This window comes from Acyrthosiphon pisum, chromosome A2 (genome assembly GCF_005508785.2).
Source record: "Acyrthosiphon pisum isolate AL4f chromosome A2, pea_aphid_22Mar2018_4r6ur, whole genome shotgun sequence".
In the NCBI taxonomy this organism is placed as follows: Eukaryota; Metazoa; Arthropoda; class Insecta; order Hemiptera; family Aphididae; genus Acyrthosiphon; species Acyrthosiphon pisum.
The window spans coordinates 52,704,988-52,725,560 of NC_042495.1; the positions used below are offsets into that span (position 1 = coordinate 52,704,988).

A 20,573-nucleotide genomic window follows, 5' to 3' on the forward strand; every position below is an offset into this window, starting at 1 on the left:
TAACATTTCACGCACGCAGGAAAAAAACAACACCAGCCAGAAGCACGACTGATGATGAGGGAGTCCGACCGCGGTGGCAATCGGATGTATTGGGGCACCGATGTACCGAACGCGAACGTAGTACGGTCGGGGTAGTACGCGTACTATGCGTATGGCGTATCGTGGAAACGCCATTTTGCGTAGTACCATATGGACGTGCGAACCCAGTGCCGCCAACAATGACTGAGGCGGGCTGCCGTCCACTGATAACAGTAATCTCTACGCATTATCAATGTCCCACAGTTTATTTTAACCATTTTAACCATGGCTAAAGATATATAGATATTTGTTATATCTTTAATCTTTTACCGCCAAACTTTCCCTTATCAGCTGATTTCAGTATTTAAGTTTTCTAACTTTCGCAGTATTATTGCAGTAAAGTTCACTTCGCTTGTCCCAACATAGTCGACTGCTTACTATTTTATTGTTTAGTCCGTAGTTACTACTTATTATATAGTCATTATAATATATAATTATAGTCGTTGTTTGGTGGCTCTATAATAGTTCATCAATATCCATTACTCATTGGTTATTACGATCACTGACACTGATCGCTGCTCTCGACTATTTGGGATCAGACGTTTTAAACGTATAAAGGTACGCTTATTTCCCTATCTACCGCTGTCTATAATTGTAAATAGAATCATTGGTCCAGACAAAAGCACCATTTCAGTATAAAAAATATTATGATGTAGCATGACATGGTGGTTGTCGTTTTTGGTCTTTGAAAGATTCAAAAAGTCGTTAACAATCATTTACCTGTTTATTTATTCCGTTAAGTTAGTAATTTTGGTTAAATTATTAATAGGTACAGTTGTACATTTTTAAGCATGTAGTAGAAGGTTTTTTTCTCATATTTTAAAAGATTACAGTAGCCTAAATACTCGAGCCAGTTCAATAAATTATCTATGTTCTTAAGAAGATGCTTTAACTACATTTATTGCTATTTGTCTTACTCTATGTAATTTTCCATATCAACCTTAATTTGTTATTATTTTGTCTAAAACAAGTCCAAATTGTATGCTTGCTTAGTAAATCACAATCCACCCATGATCGAAGTACTTCTATCATGAATCCACCTATAACAATTATTGTAATAATTCTATTTACTTTTATTTTTTTATTTTAGATTATGGGAATCGATTTTGGTGTATGTATTCAGAATATGAAAAAAAAACTTATTTTGAATGACCAACTATATGGATTTGACAAAGAACAAAATGAACTCATACAGATTATTAAAAAAACTACTGATTTCGGAGAGAGTGACTCAATGATTATACTTGGGCCTCGTGGTTGTGGAAAATCAATGGTATATATATTTATTAAAATACAATTGTATAGTATGTAGATATTTATTTATGTTTAAATTCATATTTACAGTTATTGGAATCGGTTATAAAATCTCTTTCACCTGAATCACATACACTTGTATTATTAAACGGTCTCATTCATACTGATGATAATTTAGCACTTAAAAGTATTATACAACAACTCCAAATGGAAAATTTGGATGGAACTTTTGCTGAAGGGTCGTATGCTGGTTTGTATTTTTTAAATATATTTTCAACATTAGCAATGTTGTATCGATAAACATGCCTACTCTCTGTCTCAAATAAAAATAACCTCAGGTGTTGTGTTTCTGCTCATGGCTAATCATCAGAAACGAATGCTGACAAGGTAAGTTGATAAAAACCAAAGGGTGTAGTCTGAACCAAATAAAACTCGATTGCTGAAAGTTACTCTTATATGAGACAGAGTATAAATAGAATACTAACTGAAATGTTATCCAAGCCTTTAATACCTTATCATTATAGTGTAAAACTCTAAAGACATTATACTAATTTCAATTTTAGTGCTATCAGCACTTGCGAAGTAATAACAAAATTAAAATCAGCCTACCTATATGCATCTTTTTCTTTTTGTATTTACTGAAGAAAGCTAGACCTAATAATAAGTTTTTATAAAATAGAGGGGGGGATAAAGCCCCTCCATATTATTATTTTAGAATCTAAAATAACAGCTACTTTTGATAATGGAGTGTATTTTATACACTTACAATAAGTGGCAGTGGCGTGTATCATAAAAAAAATTGGTGTTGCTGAAATATTTTTAGGTGACCTACCCCTCATTATAGAGTTATACAGTTAGACATATAAAATTATCTATTTTTCATCTACCAATACCCACCCACCCACCCATATTTAAGGTGTTGCCCAAGCAACACTTGGACCCCATATTACACGCCACTTATAAGTAGCAACTGGCAATAATATGAAGATATTAGAGATATTGTACCTCAAAAATCAAGAAGAATCATGGACCTTATACTAATAGACGGAACATCCAGGTGGGATGCGGGTGGGTGGTGCGGTTTGCGTTACAGTGATATATTATATATATTATATACAGTAATATACAGAGTATTGTGTCATCTAGTGCGCATGTGCGGTGTACGTTGTACTACCTTGATCAGCGCCATCATGCTTGGACGCTGGAACTACAACCACGTCCCGTCTATTAGGTCTATGAAAAGAATAAATATTTTGTAACCTCAAATTTTTATTAGTCATTTAATTAAAGTAATGCTATTATTCTAATATTAATGATTTTTGTAGATAATATAAGTTTTTTATTGGAGAGCTTCCGTGCGGGAAACAAAACAGCTTCAAAATCAATTATTATGGTATTAGATAAATTTGATATGTTTTGTTCTCATACTAATCAAACATTGTTGTATAATTTGTTTGATTCTGTTCAATCTCAACAAGTAAATTACTTAACCATATAGAGATAATTATGTAGCATTTAATATATTATTCTGTTTTCTTAGAGCCCATTGTGTATTATTGGCTTAACATCACGTATTGATGTTATTGAATTACTTGAAAAACGAGTCAAATCAAGGTTTTCCCATAATATAATGATGTTGAAACCTCCATCAGAAATTAGTCAATTATTAGAAAGATTTAAACATTCACTTATAATAAACAAACATTGTAAAGTAAAGGCCGATGTTTTGAAAAACTGGAACAATAATATTGAATTATTAATATCAGATGTAAGAATACAAAATTTGATGAAGGATCTATTGAAATCAAGCAACAACAGTACAAAATTAAATCTTCTTATTGTAAGTATTAAAATTATTTATTGGTGTTTACTAAAAAAGTGTAATACTTATTTTGTTTTCAGTTTACTGCACTTACAAATTTGTCAAATGACTTAATATTGACCGTTGAAAATTTAACAAATAATTACACTACATTGTTTAAAAAAGATATGATTCTTGTACATTTGTTAGGTAAATATTTTAATAGCTTTAAGACAAAAAAAATATTTTTAAATTTTTTTTTTTTACAGGACTATCAGTTCTTGAACTTTGTTTAATGATTTCAATTTGCCATCACTCAGAAATCTATGATCAAGAACCATTTAATTTTGAAATGATTTATGATCGGTATTGTAAATTTGCATTACGAAATTCAACATTGCTTGTAACAAAAAGACAAGTTATCATAAAAGCTTTTGAAAGAATATCAGTTAGTTTTATAAATATTTTATATTTTATATAAATATATTTTTCAATCATGTTTATAAATTTAGGTAATGCAATTGATACTACCTGTAGCAGTTATAGAGAATAAAAATGTATTAAGAGAATATCGACTATACAAGTGTTCAATCAATCTCGATAAAGTGAAAACAGCTTCTAATTTATATTTCAGACTACCTCCAGTCATATTACAATGGATAGATAGTAATATAATTTAAATTATTGTATCATTTTTTATTGATAATGTATGTAATATGCTGCTCAATAAATACATTTTCTACTTAAGTATTAATTAATATTAATAACTATTGGATGAATACATATCAAAATGTATTAATGGTTTTATTTTTACTATTAGTAATTATTAAAATATATTATAAGTTTATTTTATTGTTAAACATTTTTTACAATATGGCCATAACATTTGTAAATTACAGTGTCATATAGGTATTTTAAAGAGTGAAAAGGATTATAGGTAACACTATAATCCTAATTCAACTTTGTTATTAAACTGTGGCCATTAAGAACCAATTAATATAAAAATAAGATATACCAATACATTTAGCTTAAATAATGCGGTTAATCCATTTTTTTAAAAAATACAGTGTTTACTTTTAATTGATTCTTAGCTAACTAGTTATAACTGTCACTTAATACTTAATAGTTAATACTCGTTAGTCGTTTTAAAAATACAATATATTTTAATATAAATATTTTCTTTTACAATAATTGTGTTTTTGTATCTGTCATTGCCTCTTGGAACAGTAATACACCATCAATATTTAATTTTGACGGTGGTTTCTAATAGAATATTTGATCTTATTGACACTAAGGTGATGTAAAATTAAAATGTCTTTTACTTATCATCAAATAACCTTTAATAGCAAAAAAAAAAAATTATTAAAATCCACCAACATTTGTTATGAATGTTTTAAATTAAATTACATTGAATAATCAAACATATAGTAAAGATTTTTATAATTTTTCAAAAAGGAATGATCGTGGGTACTTGAAAAATTTCCGTCATTAAAATTATCATTTTTTATTCAAAAGAATTTTCTAAATATTTTGACTTAACTCTGTATTGAAAGTGTGTTCTGTTTTTTTATAACTTATTTATGCCTTTAAATGTTTAAATTATTTTTTATTTATTCTAATTTTATTTTTTTCTATGAACTTTTTGATGAATAGATTATTTTTAGACCATACTGCATATTCACTTTATCTGAAATTGTGGTTGGTAATGCCTTGACTGTATCATCAAAAGAGGGTACCACAGGTATACAAATACATGTATACAGCGGAGATATAAATTGTTTTAAACTTTTGTTTAGAAACCTAAAATTAACTAAAAAGATTAACTTATTTAATACCAATTCCAGAAGTAAATCCATTTTAAATACCTAGCTAAAAAAAAGTCTATTTAAAATTATATTGTTAATTGTTATATTAGCTGAAGACAGCGGTGTAATATGATTGTTAAGCTCAAAATACTATAATCAACTATAAGCTCAATACAATCCATCATTCAGATGTCACCCTATAGCTGTAGGATAAGCTGGTAAAAGTTTAAAAAAATTAACTAGTTTGATAAATTAAAAAAAAATTGAGAGTAGAACAAGAATAGGTACCTATAGCGGGCAATTGCATTTCAAAAAGATTGTGACTTGATTAAGTTGATATTTGATAAGTAGTTGATTTTAGATTCTGAGTGGAGCGATTAATGTATTAATTGCACAATAATGTATGTTTTCAGGCACGTTTAAAGCCCCCCTCCCCCCCCCCCCGAAATTTACTATTAACCCCCCATCACGATTTGTTTTTGTGTACGTGCCTGTGTGTTTTATTTTTATTTTTTGTGACTGTGTACACTATAAGTAGTTGAAATAATGGTTCGATTTAGTGCATCGGAGAGGGCAAAATCTCGTAATTCTATTAGTGTTCAAAAGCGCCGAGAAAAACAAAAACGAACAACTGTAAATACATGAAAATTTCACTAAATGTTTATATTCTCATTTTATATACACTGTACAGTGGACCGACACCAACTTGCCCACCTCGTTTTGTATGATTTTTTTATATTTATGATGGTGGGTGATTGGAAACTCGGTCCGAGGAAAAAAAATTTTCAAAAGGTTTATTGTAAACTTGGCCAGTGTTTTTTTTAGGTAAAAACTATTTAGGTGTAAACTCGGCCCGTGTTTTATCAGGTAAAATGATTGACGTGTAAACTCGGCCCGAATCAAAATATACATATAGGTAATATTTTTGAGAACCATTTAGCATTACCCAGAGGACACCATGACTCATGAGATCCATATTTAAAATAAAATCTGATTATATTATATTACATAAAATAAGTTTACCTATACTATAATATTATGTTTATTATATAATTGTGATTAAACATTAATAACACGGTAATTACACGAATATTAGCGTTGAAAAAACAATATTGTTCAACCATTATTCATTTTCATGTACTTAGTTGTGACTTGTGAGTAATATCACAGAACCATAGTAATATTGTAGTCTGGGGATTTTTTTTCTGGGATGGTTCGTCGAGGGTTTTTTTTTCGGGGATTTTTATTCTGCTAGTTCTGTAGTATATCATACAGTTTTTTTTTTTTTGATAGAAGTCTGTGTTTATATTAATTAGGTATTAAATAATAATGACGTTATCACGAACTAAGATTATATTCAACGTGGATTTATTTATTTATTTATTTAATTCATCTTCATAATATATTATTAGTTTTATAGAATAGAAGAAGATAATACGGGATAATACAAGCTGGCATATTATTGATACATAATTATGTTGCTTACATAATTATATATCATGGTTATATATTAATTATTATTTATTTCAAAGATCTTAATATTTAAATAAGTTTTCTATCCCTAATCTGTGCTTATATCATTTTTATAATCTAATACTATTAAGTATTTAAGTATTAAGTAATATTACTCTTCTATGATATAAATTATAAGTACACAGAAAATATATTATTATCTATTCTGTGGACTGTGGTTTTATCACTGAGTGATAGGTATATTCTATCTCAGTCAGTGGTCGTGGTTTGTATTTATGAAAACTAATAATTGTATAATTGTACTACTTGTACTAGTTACTAGTGTCTAGTATATCTAGCTTGTTTATTCCACAGACTTGTTTTATATGTCTGTGGATTAGTCATAATAATTATTATAGGTTTAAGGTGCCTACTATGATCCACAGATATATAATGAGTATTATCATAGAACAATTATATAAGTCTGTGTTATGATCATAGAGTAATCTATGAATCGGCCTTTCTATATTACTCTATGGTTATGATCACGGACGTACATATGTACATATGTACACGTATGTACGTCCGTGGTTATGATCTAAGTTTGTAGTGATTAGAAGTCTGATAATGATATTACAGTAAATATTAAATGGTTGGAATTTAAATTAAAATTTTAAAATGTTTTAGTAAATTAGATGTTAAATTTCCCAAGTATGAACGAAGAAATGGAAAAATGTGTTCTTCAAAACATTCCTTGGGCAAATTTACCACCATCCGTAAAACAAGTAAATTTTAAATATATATACAATTTTAATTCAATGAAGTTTATTGCATAATAAGAGACACTTGAAAAGTTGGAAATCGTTAACATTCACAAGCCACAATTTACTTACCTACTTATTTAAAAATTGTGAATAATAATTCCAATAATTTTATGATATTTTATTAAGCAGGTAGTAAGTAGTAGGTATTTTGTGCATGTATTAGCAATAAATTTATATTTTTTTGAATATTCAACTTTTAATACCATTAAGTATACTTTTATTTTTCAGGGAGTTGGAAATTCTCTAAAAGAGTACAAAAAATGTATTTCTGTGTACAGCATAAGGAATCAAGTTCGATACAAAACAAATTTAGGTAACACAAGTGTTACTATTATACAATTACTAATGGTTTTAGTATGTTAAAGTATTTTTTTTTACTCTAGTGAGAACCGTTGTTAAAAATGAACAAAATTACTATGAAGATTTGATGACATATAGCAGAGAAAACTTGATGCTTTATCCATACCATCTGTCAGATGTAATTGTTAAAGGACTAAGAATAACACCATTTCAATTTTATATATCAACAATTATACATGTTATGGAGTCAGATAAAAGCTATGATTCAATTCCAAATTTCACAGCAGTTGATTGTATTTATACCTGATAAATAACTTTTATTTACTCATGTTTATTAGTCAAGCCAGTGGTATATTTACAATTTTGGTTTATTTTTGTTGTATTTTGCAGGGGGGGGGGATAGTCTAATTGTTACAAATAGTTTTATAAATACATATAGAATAATAATAATAATAATAATAATAAATTATTATAAACATACAACTGATGACACAACATTTTACAAAAAAATTGTTTTCCTATATAATTCCAAGGAAATATAAATACCCCATGGTATTCCAGCGAATACTGCTCCACCATAAATATACCACTGAATTTAACCATATACATTTTGTTCTCGATTTATTTATTTTTATATTTGAACTTCTCCCTCTAGGTCTTAGAATACTAGGAATTGGACGTAATGAGTATATTGAATTAATGAATCAATGCCGAACAAAAAATAAACTTTTTAGAAGGAAAAATGAGATTCGACCAATGTTACCATCTCAACCAATTGATATAAATGCAGACCCTTGGTGGACTGTTGATGTTGGATGTTTGTTTGAAGATGATATTAAAGTATATTAGAATTTAATTATTGCACATTTAAATTTAATTAAAACCATTTTATATTTAGTTAAATGTTAAATTAATGTCATTTATTTTAAAGACCATCAATGAAGACGAGAAAAAATTTATTGACCATATAATTGACAATGGACAACAACTGGCTGGAAGTTTAGATTACAATATACTCCACAGTCTTTACAAGTTTATAACTGATATTTTTACTATATATTAAAAGTAATACATTGTATAAATATGTTTTTCACATTTTGTAGAAAAGGTTTGATTTACTATGATGTTCCAATATATGATGATGACCATATAATAGTATCAACACTTGGTGGTTTTGTTATGAACAGAGTGCTTGGAGATAATTTTGAAAATCTCCTTTACAAAATTTTTGTTTCTATTGATGAACACACTTCAGTTAGTGAGGTAATTATTTTACTGACATTATATAGAATTTTATTTATAATTAAAATATCTTATTTTTTTTTTTAAAGTTGGCTACAGTATTAGAGATTGACTTGGAATCTGTTAAAAATGCGGTCTCTTTATTTTGCCGATTGAAAATTGCCCAGAAGAAAAGTCTCAAAACTTTTTCTACCCATTTAACCTGGTCTGGTTCAAAAAATATACCAAAATTAGAAATAGTAAATGTAGAAAATGTATCTGATTTACCTTCTTCAATAATATTGCCCACTGAAATACCAGATGTTCTTGAGTCATCGCCAGATAAAAGTAATGCTGAAAAAAGAATGGCTTTTTTGTTTGACTCAACTCTTACTGCTTTTTTAATGATGGGTAATCTGTCCCCTGTAAGTATACTATGTTATTTCCTACGTTTTTATCAATGATATTTTCATTTGAATTAATGTTCAAATTTAGAGTCTAAAAGATCATGCAGTTACATTATTTGAAGCTGGAAAACTAACTGATGAAGCATTAAATGTGTTTTTGGATGAACTTGACAAAGTTGCAGACGGTTACAGCGCTGGTAGTTGTGTTTTTGGAAGTGAAACTCCTAGTGCAGGTGAGAGTGAAGGTGAAGCTCGACGATATTTTGAACATGCATTGACACTTAGAAGCACTGTAAAGGCATTGAGATCTGAAAATTGTTCTGGTAAACTGGATCTTATTCGTTGGGAAAGTCTTAAGTCTTTAACAGCAGATACATGTGTTAGATTTTTGAAAAAAAATTATAAGTGAGTTTTTACATAGCTTCTAAAATTTGTTTAGTAAATACGTTTTGAATATTTTTAGTTTATTAATGTCAATGGCTCCATTAAATAAAGAAACGCCTCTTTTGTCATCACCAAAGTTACCTCATATTGGTCCTCCTATACCTGAAGTAAACTCAGTTTGGTTTAAGCTATATTTATATCATAAGACACATTATGGACCTCCATCACTACTATTGATTAGAGGTAAAAATATAAAAAAATTTGGTACTTGTCAGTTGTTATTATTATTTAATAAATTATTTTAATAGGTGTACGCTTGTGGAATGTTCCTAAAATATTTAGACATTGTTCTAAAGTAATGATAACTACTTGGGGACACGATCCACATTTTATACCTATTGAGAACTTGCTAACCATTATCAATGACACTTTAAAAGAATCACCAGTTCTTATACAAGTAATTTAAAAAAAAAAATTACTTATCCAAAGTCAGTACTAGTTTTATGTTTTTAGGCTTGTAATCCAAATACATGTGTACTACCATTTCCAAAAATGAACCATTTACAAAATGGTAAGTAGTAATGAGCATTGACAAGCAAACATTTAATATGGAATTTATCACATTAATCATAAATTATATTTGTTTAGAGCATTCTTTTTTATATGAAGAAAATTTTTTAAAAAGTTTATCAAATGTTTTAAACATAAAAAACACATGTGGGTATATAACTTGTGTAACAACGCCAACAAAATATGAAAAAAAATTAATTTCAGAACAGCCCAACGGTTAGCAACATTTAAGAATTATTAATTTTTTAATTAATTAATTACTTATTTATATTAATTTTTTTTACAGATACTTCACCTGTTTTTCAAAAAAATGGAGTATCTCTCTTAAAAGAAGAGTTAGAAAAATTAAATGATGCATCGTGTATAAAGAAAACATTGTTATTAGAACCTGTTTATGATACGTCAGAATGGACTTTGTTGGACTGTTGTTTTGGTGTGCCACTTTTTAATTCAGATGTCAACCAAAATATTTGTAAATATATTGTAGATAATCAAATGTGGAACGAAGAAAAGTAAATTGATATATTTAATTTTTTTAATTAATGTTTAGTTCTAATTAAATTGTAGCACTTGTATTAATGCTAATATGTGTTAATATTGGCATTGCTCGAGGGGTCCAACTGTTCGAAAATTATATGTCCTCTCATAATTATACTATATTTTAATTTTTAATATTTTACATAAGTTGCTTAAAGGTTTAAATGTTATGAAATACCAACGAGATAACACAGATAAAATTCTTACTGTTAACTTTTATAATTGGTCACTATAATATTTAAACTAACAATACACAATTGGAACAGCTGAATGTAAATTTTGGAATGTTAAACTTCTTCTTAAATGATGAAAATTTAAATGCAAATTGATATAAATCTGTATGAATTTAAACCTGAATTAAATAACTTTAAAAGTTCTTGATGTACTCTATATAATATAAATCCTATAAATTGGTAGGCAGTTTTAAATATTTCATATTTAAGCCACAAAATAATTTTACCTACACTATTTGGCCCCATTATCACCAAGGTCTTATATAAATCATGAAACTTTGAAAAACAGTTTTCAACAGTACTCAGCTTACAGAGATTTTTTTGAATACTATTGCTTTAATATTTCACAAAATGTACTGGGAAATTCTTAAAATAACGTTTAGAAATTAATGTTTATCTTGATCAGATCGGGAAAATAAAAGCTAAAATATTTAATTATTTCTTACACAATATTCAAAAAAATAAAAAGGATATTTTTAAAACATACTAGTATAATATGTAAATTTAATTTTATAAATGTTTTGTTTTTATTATAGTGTTATGAAACTTGTGGAATCAAATGAGTTATTATCAAAAGATTTGTTAGACTTTATAGAGTCATACAAGGTAAGACATATTCAAATTTTATTATAAAACATTGGTTATCACCGTTCAAGTTACATGATATATGTTTAAAAAATATTGTTGATTCCAATACTACAATATAACAAAAAATTACCATTATGCACATCCTTATAAATTTAAATATTGTTATGCAATTTAATAATTAGTTAATAATATCATCAGTGGCGAGGTGTGAGTCTTTAGGTCAGAGAGAAGTTGAGAAAAAAAAATCAAGTATAATAACAATATTATTGATACTCAAATATTTTAGGAAATCATTTGAGAAATAAACATACTGTAACTTATAAATCAACCATGATAACAAGTTTGTGATGGTTGATGACACAACTATGCTATTAGCGCAACAATGACCCCCATTCACTTTCTAATTTTCAGGGAACACTGTGCCCGGAAAAATGAGACATTGACACATTGTTCATACTTATTTTTGTTGTTAATTTATACTATATTTGAATGTTTACTGTGATGACCTGCCATGTTGAGCACCACAAGCTCACATGCGGAGCTTGTAACTAATATTTTCTATGAATTCTGTAATGGTATAATAGAAAGAAAAGGTTTTGATAAATATTGTGAAATACATAATATATTATTATGACAATTCAAATTTGTAAAATAAATATTTAATTTATTCTAATTAGGACGTTATCTCATTGACACTTTGCCATTGAATATTATAAAAGAAAATATTAATATGCATACACAATTAAGTATTTATATATTGGTTTAATTTATAGATATTATACTTCTATTCTTATTATTTCATTTTTCTGTTTCGACTTGGTCACAAACTTTCCAACTCGTAATACTTACTCACTCCTACCATTTCATAATATTTTAAGTATTTTCCACAATGTATTCTTCACTAGTTCACTTCAATAATGTTTTGAGTTATTTTCTTATCCTTGTCTTTCCATTAGTGGAACACTTCTCTTGTTCCCTAACACATCATATTCATACAATTTCCTTCTTTGTTAAAAATCTTATTATTTAGTAAATAATAGTGTGTCGTCACACACCTATAATACGTGATTACTAACTTCAATTTAATTGTTTTAAAAACACCTATTTTCATAACTTTTATGAAACTTGTCTTAGTAGTTACTAGGCTTCTTCAACGATATATTTTTGAATATCGATATCGTTTAGAATTGTCCAATTCGATATCGAAAAAAAAAATGTAGGTATCGATACATCGGTATATCTCTATGACTATATACTCAATTGACTAGGTACTAGATACTAACTACTAACTAGTAGGTATTAGTTAACAATTAATTGTTTTAAATTATATTATTCAAGAGTTTTGGCATTAAAATCAGTTCAGCTTGCTGTACATCGATCATCGATATATTACGATTATCGATACCTAAATTTCCAAAAAAAAAAGTTTGCGATATCGATATTGAATCTAAATATCGATATTGTTGAAGAAGCCTACTAGTTACTATAATATTGATATTAAATGTCTTATTTTTAGGATTCAGATAAAGATTTTGAAGATTTATTACCATTTGATAAATCATCAATAGCATGGCCCGTTGATTGTTTGATATTTGAAAGTGGAAAATTGACAGTATGGAAGTAATTGAAAAGAAATGTATTAAAAATATGGAATGAATTAACAATTATTTTTTTAATTTTATTTATTATTTATTATTAATTTATTACTAAAATTCCAATAATATATGAGTTATATACAATATTGTTAAATTAATTTCAAATTTAATAAATAACCTAAGTTAAAACAGTATAAAATGTTTAATGTAAACAATCATTCATTAAGAAACAACAATTATATATATTATTTATACAATTACACCACAATTTATTTAAGTACTGCATGTTTATCAATACCCAAAATCATAAATACATTTGTAAAACATGTATGAAATGATAGAATAAATTATAAATACAAGATTATAGTACATATTATATAAAAAAAGTACTTAAGTCATAGGTTTAAATACTGTATTTTCAATAAGCTTCAGCAAATCAACTACATTGGGTCTGGCTTTCACATCTTTTATCAAACATAACTTCATTGTTTGCATTAGTACAGGTGGTATACCTTGAGTAAATGTTTTACTGTGACTCAGGAAACTAATATTTTGTGTAGATTCTGCAATGGCTTGTAACTTTTGCCAAGTGTTTGTCAAATGTGAATAAGGAGTCTTACCATAAATTAAACTATACAATATGCATCCTAGTGACCACACATCTGATTTTTGGTTTATCTGAATAGAATGTAAAAAGTTATTATTAGTATTTAAATATAAACAATAATACAATTAACTCACTTTATGTCCTTGAAAATTTGAACCACCACTCCTAATACATTCTGGACTCATATAATTCCAAGTTCCAGTAGTCACATCTTTCAATACACTTGTCATATCTCCTTGAATTTTTGATGCAATACCAAAATCTATCAATTTTAAACGACCACTAACCAGAAGGAAATTTGCAGGTTTTAGATCTGAATGTATAACACCTAAAAAAAAAAATGAATTATTTATGATTAAGTTAAATATAATTTTTTTTCAAAAAATTAATTTTATCAGTATAGTACATTCTATTATCGAAAGTTAAATTATCTAATATTTATTTTTTTTGTATCATAATGAAAGTCTTGATATTGTCAATAGGAGGTCGATCCAACTAACAATATAGGTTTAGGTGTGAGATTGATTAAGGACTTGTGCGTTTTTATTAGGAAATATATTTTTTTTTTTTATTAATGTATCTCATACTTAGTTACTTTTCTTTACTTCATTATACCGATAAAATTAATAATCCAATAAGAAATCTGAAAATATAATTAAATATATAATGAAGTTTATTTAAGATTAATTATTAAAATAAATAATCTCACTTTTTCAAATTTTGGCTTTAGTTTTAAAATATAAAATATGCTATGCCATATCTTTTAATATACAGCACTGATGATAACTTACTAGCACACATGACTGATATGTACATGTGCGCTTAAATAAAATGTATAATATATTGAATTTCTTAAAAATAATAAATATCAACTATAGTATTACAGTCCCTTATCTTCTATAAAACCATGTCCTTTGTATAAATACAATATACTACACCTAACTTTACTGGTTGATAGAAGAGCAACTGCTAATCTATCTTTTTTACGTAAGCTCTTGGAAATGGACGGATCAATAGACACCCCCATTCTTTTCTCCAGTTTTAATTTTAAAGTACCACAAGGTTCCCTCCGTTCTCATACAACCTTCTCAATCCCAAATTCTTCCATAAACTACGGCCGTAATAATCCTATGTATCGCATGATGCGCATAGCTAATGAACAACCATCATTCCTTATTTAAACTAATCTTTTTGTTATAATTGTTATTTATTGTTCTATTAAAAATTTAACTATTAATATTTAAATATTTCAATGTACTATATACTTAATGTACTCTTGTTAAGAATTGGGCTCTGCCCGTAATGTTTGAAATAAATAAATAAATAAATAGAAACATGCAGATATGTCCATGGAATTTTAACCCTCACAAATAAATAAGGGGTTCAATACAATTTTAGTGATCATAATTTTCTTATATACTCCGGTCATAAAAAGAACTCCTTGGCACATCCAAATAAGCCCCGCGGTTTCATACCCAAATTTTTCCTACTCTACTGCCTACTCGTAACTGTAAATCCCCCACTCACGGCAACGGCCAGCGTTCAGGCAGATTTAGTGGTAGAAATGCGCGAAAACAGACTAGTTTTGGTCAACACCCAGAAGCACTCTCTGAGTAGCCAGAATATAGACACTAAAAAAGAGATTTAGTCCCTCAGGCCCCAAAACAAATATAGAAAAAATTATAGGGTAAGTTGTCAACCTTGGCTTGGATGTCAGATTACATAGTAATATATTTGTTTTAAAAAAATATGAATTAAATAAATATTTACCTTTAGCATGTATTTCATTAACAGTAATCAACATTTCTGACCAATAGTACATTATCATATGTACAGACATATGTTTAGTATTACGAATGAGTTTTGAAAGATCTGTATCACCTTTTTCCATTACCATGTAAAGTATCTTATCTTTAGTAGTATATTGACTGAAAATATTAATATCTATGTGTATACTAAGATTTTGAAGAATGAAGAAACAACTATGAAAATACTTCAAGAAAGGAAAATAATAACTTAATTGAATACATCAAATTTACCTATCAAAAAGGCGTATAACACTTTCACATGATTGCAGATTTTGTAACAAATTAACTTCATTTAAATATCCTTTTGCTATAATATCTTCAACTTCAGATAAATCTACTTTTTTTATTGCAACCACTTGGTTTGTGTCTGGATGTAATACCTTATTAAATTTTAAAAATACATTAGAAATAATAACATGAATATGATTACAAACATATATTTACCTCGTACACAATACTAGATCCACCATGGCCAAGTGTATTAAGTATATTATAATTAATTCCTTTAACAGATATATAGTTTTCATTGGCGCATTTAACACACACGCTACTTGATGAATTAATTGGCCGTTTAAATTCTCCATCTTGAACAAATCCAACAGGAATATGACGAATGGGAGATCGAGCTCGTATTACAAAATTGTTACGATTTGCTGCAGGAGACAGTTCAAGTGCAGTATGATTAGGCTGATCATCTAGAGGTTGACATTCTAATTGCTTAGGTGTTAAAGAATTATTGACAAATGAATCAGAATTTCTGATAGAAAAAGATAAATGTGATGTTTCTGGTATGACAGTTGTTTCTCTGATACTATGATACAAACTGGTATCATAGTTGTATCTTGAAGTTTCAGGTGACACATAATATGTTTCGTCTTTCACACTCTCTGATGATTTATTTGCAGTTTCTTTTATAGTGAGTGACGGCGGACTAGTATTACTTTGATTTAATTTTTGAGATTCAGGCGTTTTTAATTCTTCTATTTGCTCTGGTAAATTTTCTTTATTACTGTATAATGACCGTTTAGTACTTAATGTAATATTAGGTCTTACATATTTCAAATTAGTTAGTGTATCACTCGGAGTTTCTAAATCACTATCATTGTGAGTTTTAATGGCTGGACGGACAAATGGAGTATCATGTACTAAGTCAAGTTTTTCAAAACCAGCTACTACATTTTCAGGTGTACGCATTTGAAATGATCCTCCCAAATCAGCTTCTGCGGTTTTATTTTCAAATAAAGGTCGATTCTCATTTATGTGTTTTAAAGATCTACCCTTTTGTCCCAAACGACTAAAAAAAAAAGATTAGTATTCATTATTGTAATACATACAATTGAAATTATTAAATATGTAATAAGGAACTTATATCAGAGTGAATATCAAATATATATAAAAAAAATAGGTATTCATTTCCCTTTTTTTGTAGTTATAACCTACCTAGTAATTGGTTTTCTTGATCTAGAATATTTTAGTTGCAATAATGGACATGTAACATAATTATCAGTTTCTCCATCATTATCTTCAGCATTGTAAAAACTTGATTCTATACTATGGTTCATCATAATCTATTTAAAATTAAATAACATTAAATAGTAGTTGGATACAGACAATATCAGATATATTATATAATCTGCAGGTATACAATATTTCAACAACAATTTTATACAAATTAATCCAATAAAACAATAACATGGTTTATTTTAAATATTTATCTACACATTATTATTGTTTAATCGATACCAAACTGCTTATATAAATCTAATGTAATAAAGTTCCTGATATTAGATTTGTGTATTATAATCATAATATGTGTAACCGCAAAAATACAATCATTAGTTAGAGCTAGGTTATACATACTAGGATTTATTATATTATATTAAAAAAATTTGAATAAATAAATTGTAGAAATAAAAGTAAAATATATCCCTAATAAAAAAAAAAAAGTCGGAGTGTGTGAGGTCACCATTACACTCTCTCAAGTAATTGGGCCCGTGAAATTATAATTTATAAGTGAATTAGGGAGAGAGTGAGTAAAATCAATACAGTAGAAAAATATGTAATTTACGATAAACAAACAAATCGTTTCATTTTTCAACCCACACCTTAAGAAAGAAGGTTTATTTCAAAAAATATTTATAAAATAATTTTCAACTATTACTTATTAATTAAATAATTTGAATTATTCTTTATATTCACTTTTACGATTTAAATATAAAAAAACAATTAAAATCAATATTAAACTGAAAACTTTCATAATTAGAAAAAAATTTTTAATAAATTATTTACCTAATACCTTTTCTGATAATACCAGAGGGCAGAGATGTTGTTTCATATTATAAATTAATAACAATTTCACGATTTGCCATCAGATAGAATATAACTTCTATACAATTATTATTTAGATATGATATCATTAATTTATTTTATAATTTTAAAGTGTTATAATTATAATGACATACAAGCAGTATTCATAACATTCACTAAAAAAATGAATTAATTCACGTTCACTGCTTAAAAAAATAACTCGTTGATGTTCAAATTCATACATTTTTCAAATGAACACGTTCACGTTCTTTGAAAATACGAATGCGTTCATTTCATCGTTCATATAATTTATTTTATTTTAATGTATACTATCGTTTAAATAAGAATAAAAAATTTTGGAACTTAATATGATTGTTGTTTTATGTCCAGGCAAACTGGAATTTCATATATTTTATTTTTATATTTCATAATATATTATATATCATAATAGTATAATCAATCAATATTCAATATTTATTAAATAATAAACATATTTGAACGTCTTAAAAATCGTTCGAATTCATAAAATATATTAACGTTGTTCACGTTCATGTTCTATTTGAAAAAGACGAGTGACGTTCACTAAATATGAACATGAACACATGAACAAGCATTAATGAATGACGTTCTTTCCAAACATTGCATACAAATATAATAAATAATTATAAACTTACCCAAAACAAATATAGTTTGAATCCACCACAAAATAATTTGTCTAATTTAACATTTAAATTATGTTTCACACCAATATATTACTGTGATTCAATAGCAAAAAAAACATTTGATTTGGTGATTTTTTTAAACAGTAGGTAGACACAAAGTAGGTAGTAAGTTACACAGGCAGAATCACAGAATATAATATATCAATATTATTGTACAAAATATTCTATAGTTATAAACACAGTACCTAATTACTACTTTGGTGATTTGTATACTTTTTCCAACATTACTATTTGGTATTTACTTATTCTTATTAGTTACTTCCATGTCGTTTAGAATGTTACATCATATTAAAATATTAAGAATTGTGAATAATGAATAATATGAGATTAGTAAAATACTGAATAGTGATTACTGTTTAGAATGTTGTTTTTTTCAGTTATCGTTATCAACTATTTCTCAATTCGTCCATTTTGAAAATTCAAAAAATTAACGTTCCATATACAGTGCAGCCAAAAAAGCAAATAAAATGAATACGTACCGATTTTAATTGGAAACCGTAGTAATGGTAGTAGGTAATTCGTATAGTAAATATCTATTGTATATGATCTAAGGTAAATATTAAATAATTTTGAGTAGGTACCTAGTAATACAGGACACTGGCATATAAAAACTGGCGAATTATTTCTTATCATTGCCCCGCGAGATTGTTAAAGTAGTTGCCTATTTTACTCCTTGAAATGTTTATAAGTACAAATTAATTTAGAACACCGATTAATATTATTGTTTATTTTCTAATGTCAATCAACGATTATAATTTTTAGTTAGAAATATTAAATTATTTAGATTTTAGATTATATAGTATTTGTATATTTACATTTTACACATACTTAAAATCTCCATAAGTTCATAAATCCTATTAGGAAATACGATAAACAATATAATGTTAAATGTAAGCTTTATAAAAGGTATTAATTAAATGTAATTCAAAACATATATAAGTTATATATTTTACTTTTTTCATAATAATTATACTACACAAATTAAAATATGAAATTATAACATAAGTGCTTAAAACTGATAGTAATATCTAATAATAATTTATCAATTAAATAAACATTGTACTCAAACGTGAACTACTTTTTTCAACTTTTTATTTTTTGGACCTTTATATTGGTTGAATGAATCATTGCATTTCTTCACATATCAATTAATACTCACGTTTAAAGATGTATCCAAAAATTGTGAATAGCAGTCTTCAGTCTTCTTAGTGACCTTTTACAAATATGGCTTATAATAAGTTTAAGATCCTTTTTTAAATTACATTTTTTTTTTTTAGAAAGAGGTTTTCAATGTTTGCATGAAAAAGTGCAGAAACATGTTTAGTAAATTTCAATGTTTTGGTAAGAGGATAAAGTAAACTGCAGCCATCATATTCCTTTATACCAATGTGTGTATTATCAAGATCAAATTTTTTATTAGTATCCTTAGTAGTCAGTTTTTCAATACATGTTTTTTGATCCATTTGACTACAAACACAACCTGTTACATAAGTGACATTATTTGCAGTTTCATCCTTCATTAAAATATACTCAATATTATCTATTTCTTCTGATTCATTATATGATCTATCTAATGTGATAATTAAAGTTTTTATGTCTTTTGATAAAGCCAAAAATTCAGAAGCATCTTTTTCGCAGTTGGCATTATTTGAAGGACTAATAAGCATACTACACATATTCATACGGATTGCTGATTGAATTTTCGATGCATCTGGTGTTATTACCTCCTTTAGCTCTTAAAACTGAAAATAATGATTCAATACAATCTTGTGTCAAGCGTCTCATTAATAAGTATTCAATACCATATTTTTCATTTAATTCTTTGAACAACATTTGTACACAAATAATATTTTCTTGCCAGCCTATTATACAAGGTGGTAAATTTCCTCTTTTATTGTTTATTTTCAACTCTGATCAAAATTTTAAAGCTTTTTTGAAAAAATCCCAATGTAAAAAGTTTTTGGTTAATGGTCTTTTTAGAACAATAGGCTCATTTAATTTTATGCTATAAAAACATCAAACAAATCATTAAAAAATTTAACAAATTTGGCTGTATATGCTGCTCTAGATGATAATTTAT

General features: G+C 27.1%; 3 protein-coding genes across 7 annotated transcripts; 2 read left to right on the forward strand and 1 right to left on the reverse strand.

Annotated features, from left to right (window-relative positions):
• The first annotated feature begins 127 nt into the window (after positions 1 to 127).
• LOC100168205 (origin recognition complex subunit 4) lies at positions 128 to 4,324 on the forward strand. 2 transcript variants are annotated; one of them, XM_016803583.2, is made up of 8 exons: positions 128 to 251; positions 1,169 to 1,351; positions 1,423 to 1,582; positions 2,658 to 2,809; positions 2,873 to 3,172; positions 3,235 to 3,343; positions 3,403 to 3,581; positions 3,646 to 4,324. In XM_016803583.2, the coding sequence occupies exons 1-8, from the start codon at positions 219 to 221 to the stop codon at positions 3,811 to 3,813; spliced, it is 1,284 nt and encodes a 427-aa protein (XP_016659072.1). In that variant the 5' UTR covers positions 128 to 218; the 3' UTR covers positions 3,814 to 4,324. The 2 variants fall into 2 exon arrangements, with proteins under 2 accessions (XP_016659072.1, XP_001943001.1); XM_001942966.4 differs by lacking the exon at positions 128 to 251 and adding an exon at positions 292 to 636.
• Positions 4,325 to 6,657: 2,333 nt separating this feature from the next.
• LOC100166163 (protein FAM91A1) lies at positions 6,658 to 13,329 on the forward strand. Of its 3 annotated transcripts, none has more exons than XM_016803586.2 (16): positions 6,658 to 6,676; positions 7,078 to 7,175; positions 7,443 to 7,527; positions 7,598 to 7,807; positions 8,170 to 8,354; positions 8,446 to 8,546; positions 8,618 to 8,777; positions 8,846 to 9,160; positions 9,231 to 9,547; positions 9,606 to 9,769; positions 9,835 to 9,983; positions 10,040 to 10,097; positions 10,175 to 10,312; positions 10,383 to 10,608; positions 11,403 to 11,472; positions 12,971 to 13,329. In XM_016803586.2, exons 2-16 carry the CDS (start codon positions 7,086 to 7,088, stop codon positions 13,076 to 13,078), a joined length of 2,376 nt encoding a protein of 791 aa, XP_016659075.1. In that variant the 5' UTR covers positions 6,658 to 6,676; positions 7,078 to 7,085; the 3' UTR covers positions 13,079 to 13,329. The 3 variants fall into 3 exon arrangements, with proteins under 3 accessions (XP_016659075.1, XP_029346771.1, XP_008181988.1); XM_029490911.1 differs by lacking the exon at positions 6,658 to 6,676 and adding an exon at positions 6,683 to 6,928 and having other exon boundaries at positions 6,981 to 7,175; XM_008183766.1 differs by lacking the exon at positions 6,658 to 6,676 and adding an exon at positions 6,683 to 6,847.
• LOC100164108 (dual specificity protein kinase TTK) lies at positions 13,307 to 18,882 on the reverse strand. Of its 2 annotated transcripts, none has more exons than XM_001943100.5 (7): positions 18,446 to 18,882; positions 16,905 to 17,032; positions 15,909 to 16,758; positions 15,696 to 15,844; positions 15,427 to 15,584; positions 13,791 to 13,984; positions 13,307 to 13,727 (listed from the first exon to the last, which is right to left on the reverse strand). In XM_001943100.5, exons 2-7 carry the CDS (start codon positions 17,027 to 17,029, stop codon positions 13,440 to 13,442), a joined length of 1,764 nt encoding a protein of 587 aa, XP_001943135.2. In that variant the 5' UTR covers positions 17,030 to 17,032; positions 18,446 to 18,882; the 3' UTR covers positions 13,307 to 13,439. The 2 variants fall into 2 exon arrangements, with proteins under 2 accessions (XP_001943135.2, XP_016659076.1); XM_016803587.2 differs by having other exon boundaries at positions 18,679 to 18,842.
• Between the last annotated feature and the right edge of the window lie 1,691 nt (positions 18,883 to 20,573).

Excerpts from the sequence above, each read along its gene's own strand:
- LOC100168205 (XM_016803583.2), top strand. The coding sequence starts at position 219 with ATGACTGAGGCGGGCTGCCGTCCACTGATAACA. Across the intron at positions 1,352-1,422 it reads GTGGTTGTGGAAAATCAATG|TTATTGGAATCGGTTATAAA; the intron begins GTATATATATTT and ends TCATATTTACAG. Across the intron at positions 3,582-3,645 it reads AAGCTTTTGAAAGAATATCA|GTAATGCAATTGATACTACC; the intron begins GTTAGTTTTATA and ends TTATAAATTTAG.
- LOC100166163 (XM_016803586.2), top strand. The coding sequence starts at position 7,086 with ATGTTAAATTTCCCAAGTATGAACGAAGAAATGGAAAAATGTGTTCTT. Across the intron at positions 8,355-8,445 it reads TGTTTGAAGATGATATTAAA|ACCATCAATGAAGACGAGAA; the intron begins GTATATTAGAAT and ends TTTATTTTAAAG. Across the intron at positions 9,548-9,605 it reads TTTTTGAAAAAAAATTATAA|TTTATTAATGTCAATGGCTC; the intron begins GTGAGTTTTTAC and ends GAATATTTTTAG.
- LOC100164108 (XM_001943100.5), bottom strand. The coding sequence starts at position 17,029 with ATGATGAACCATAGTATAGAATCAAGTTTTTACAATGCTGAAGATAAT. Across the intron at positions 15,585-15,695 it reads GTTATACGCCTTTTTGATAG|TCAATATACTACTAAAGATA; the intron begins GTAAATTTGATG and ends TAATATTTTCAG. Across the intron at positions 13,985-15,426 it reads TAATGAAATACATGCTAAAG|GTGTTATACATTCAGATCTA; the intron begins GTAAATATTTAT and ends TTTTTTTTTTAG.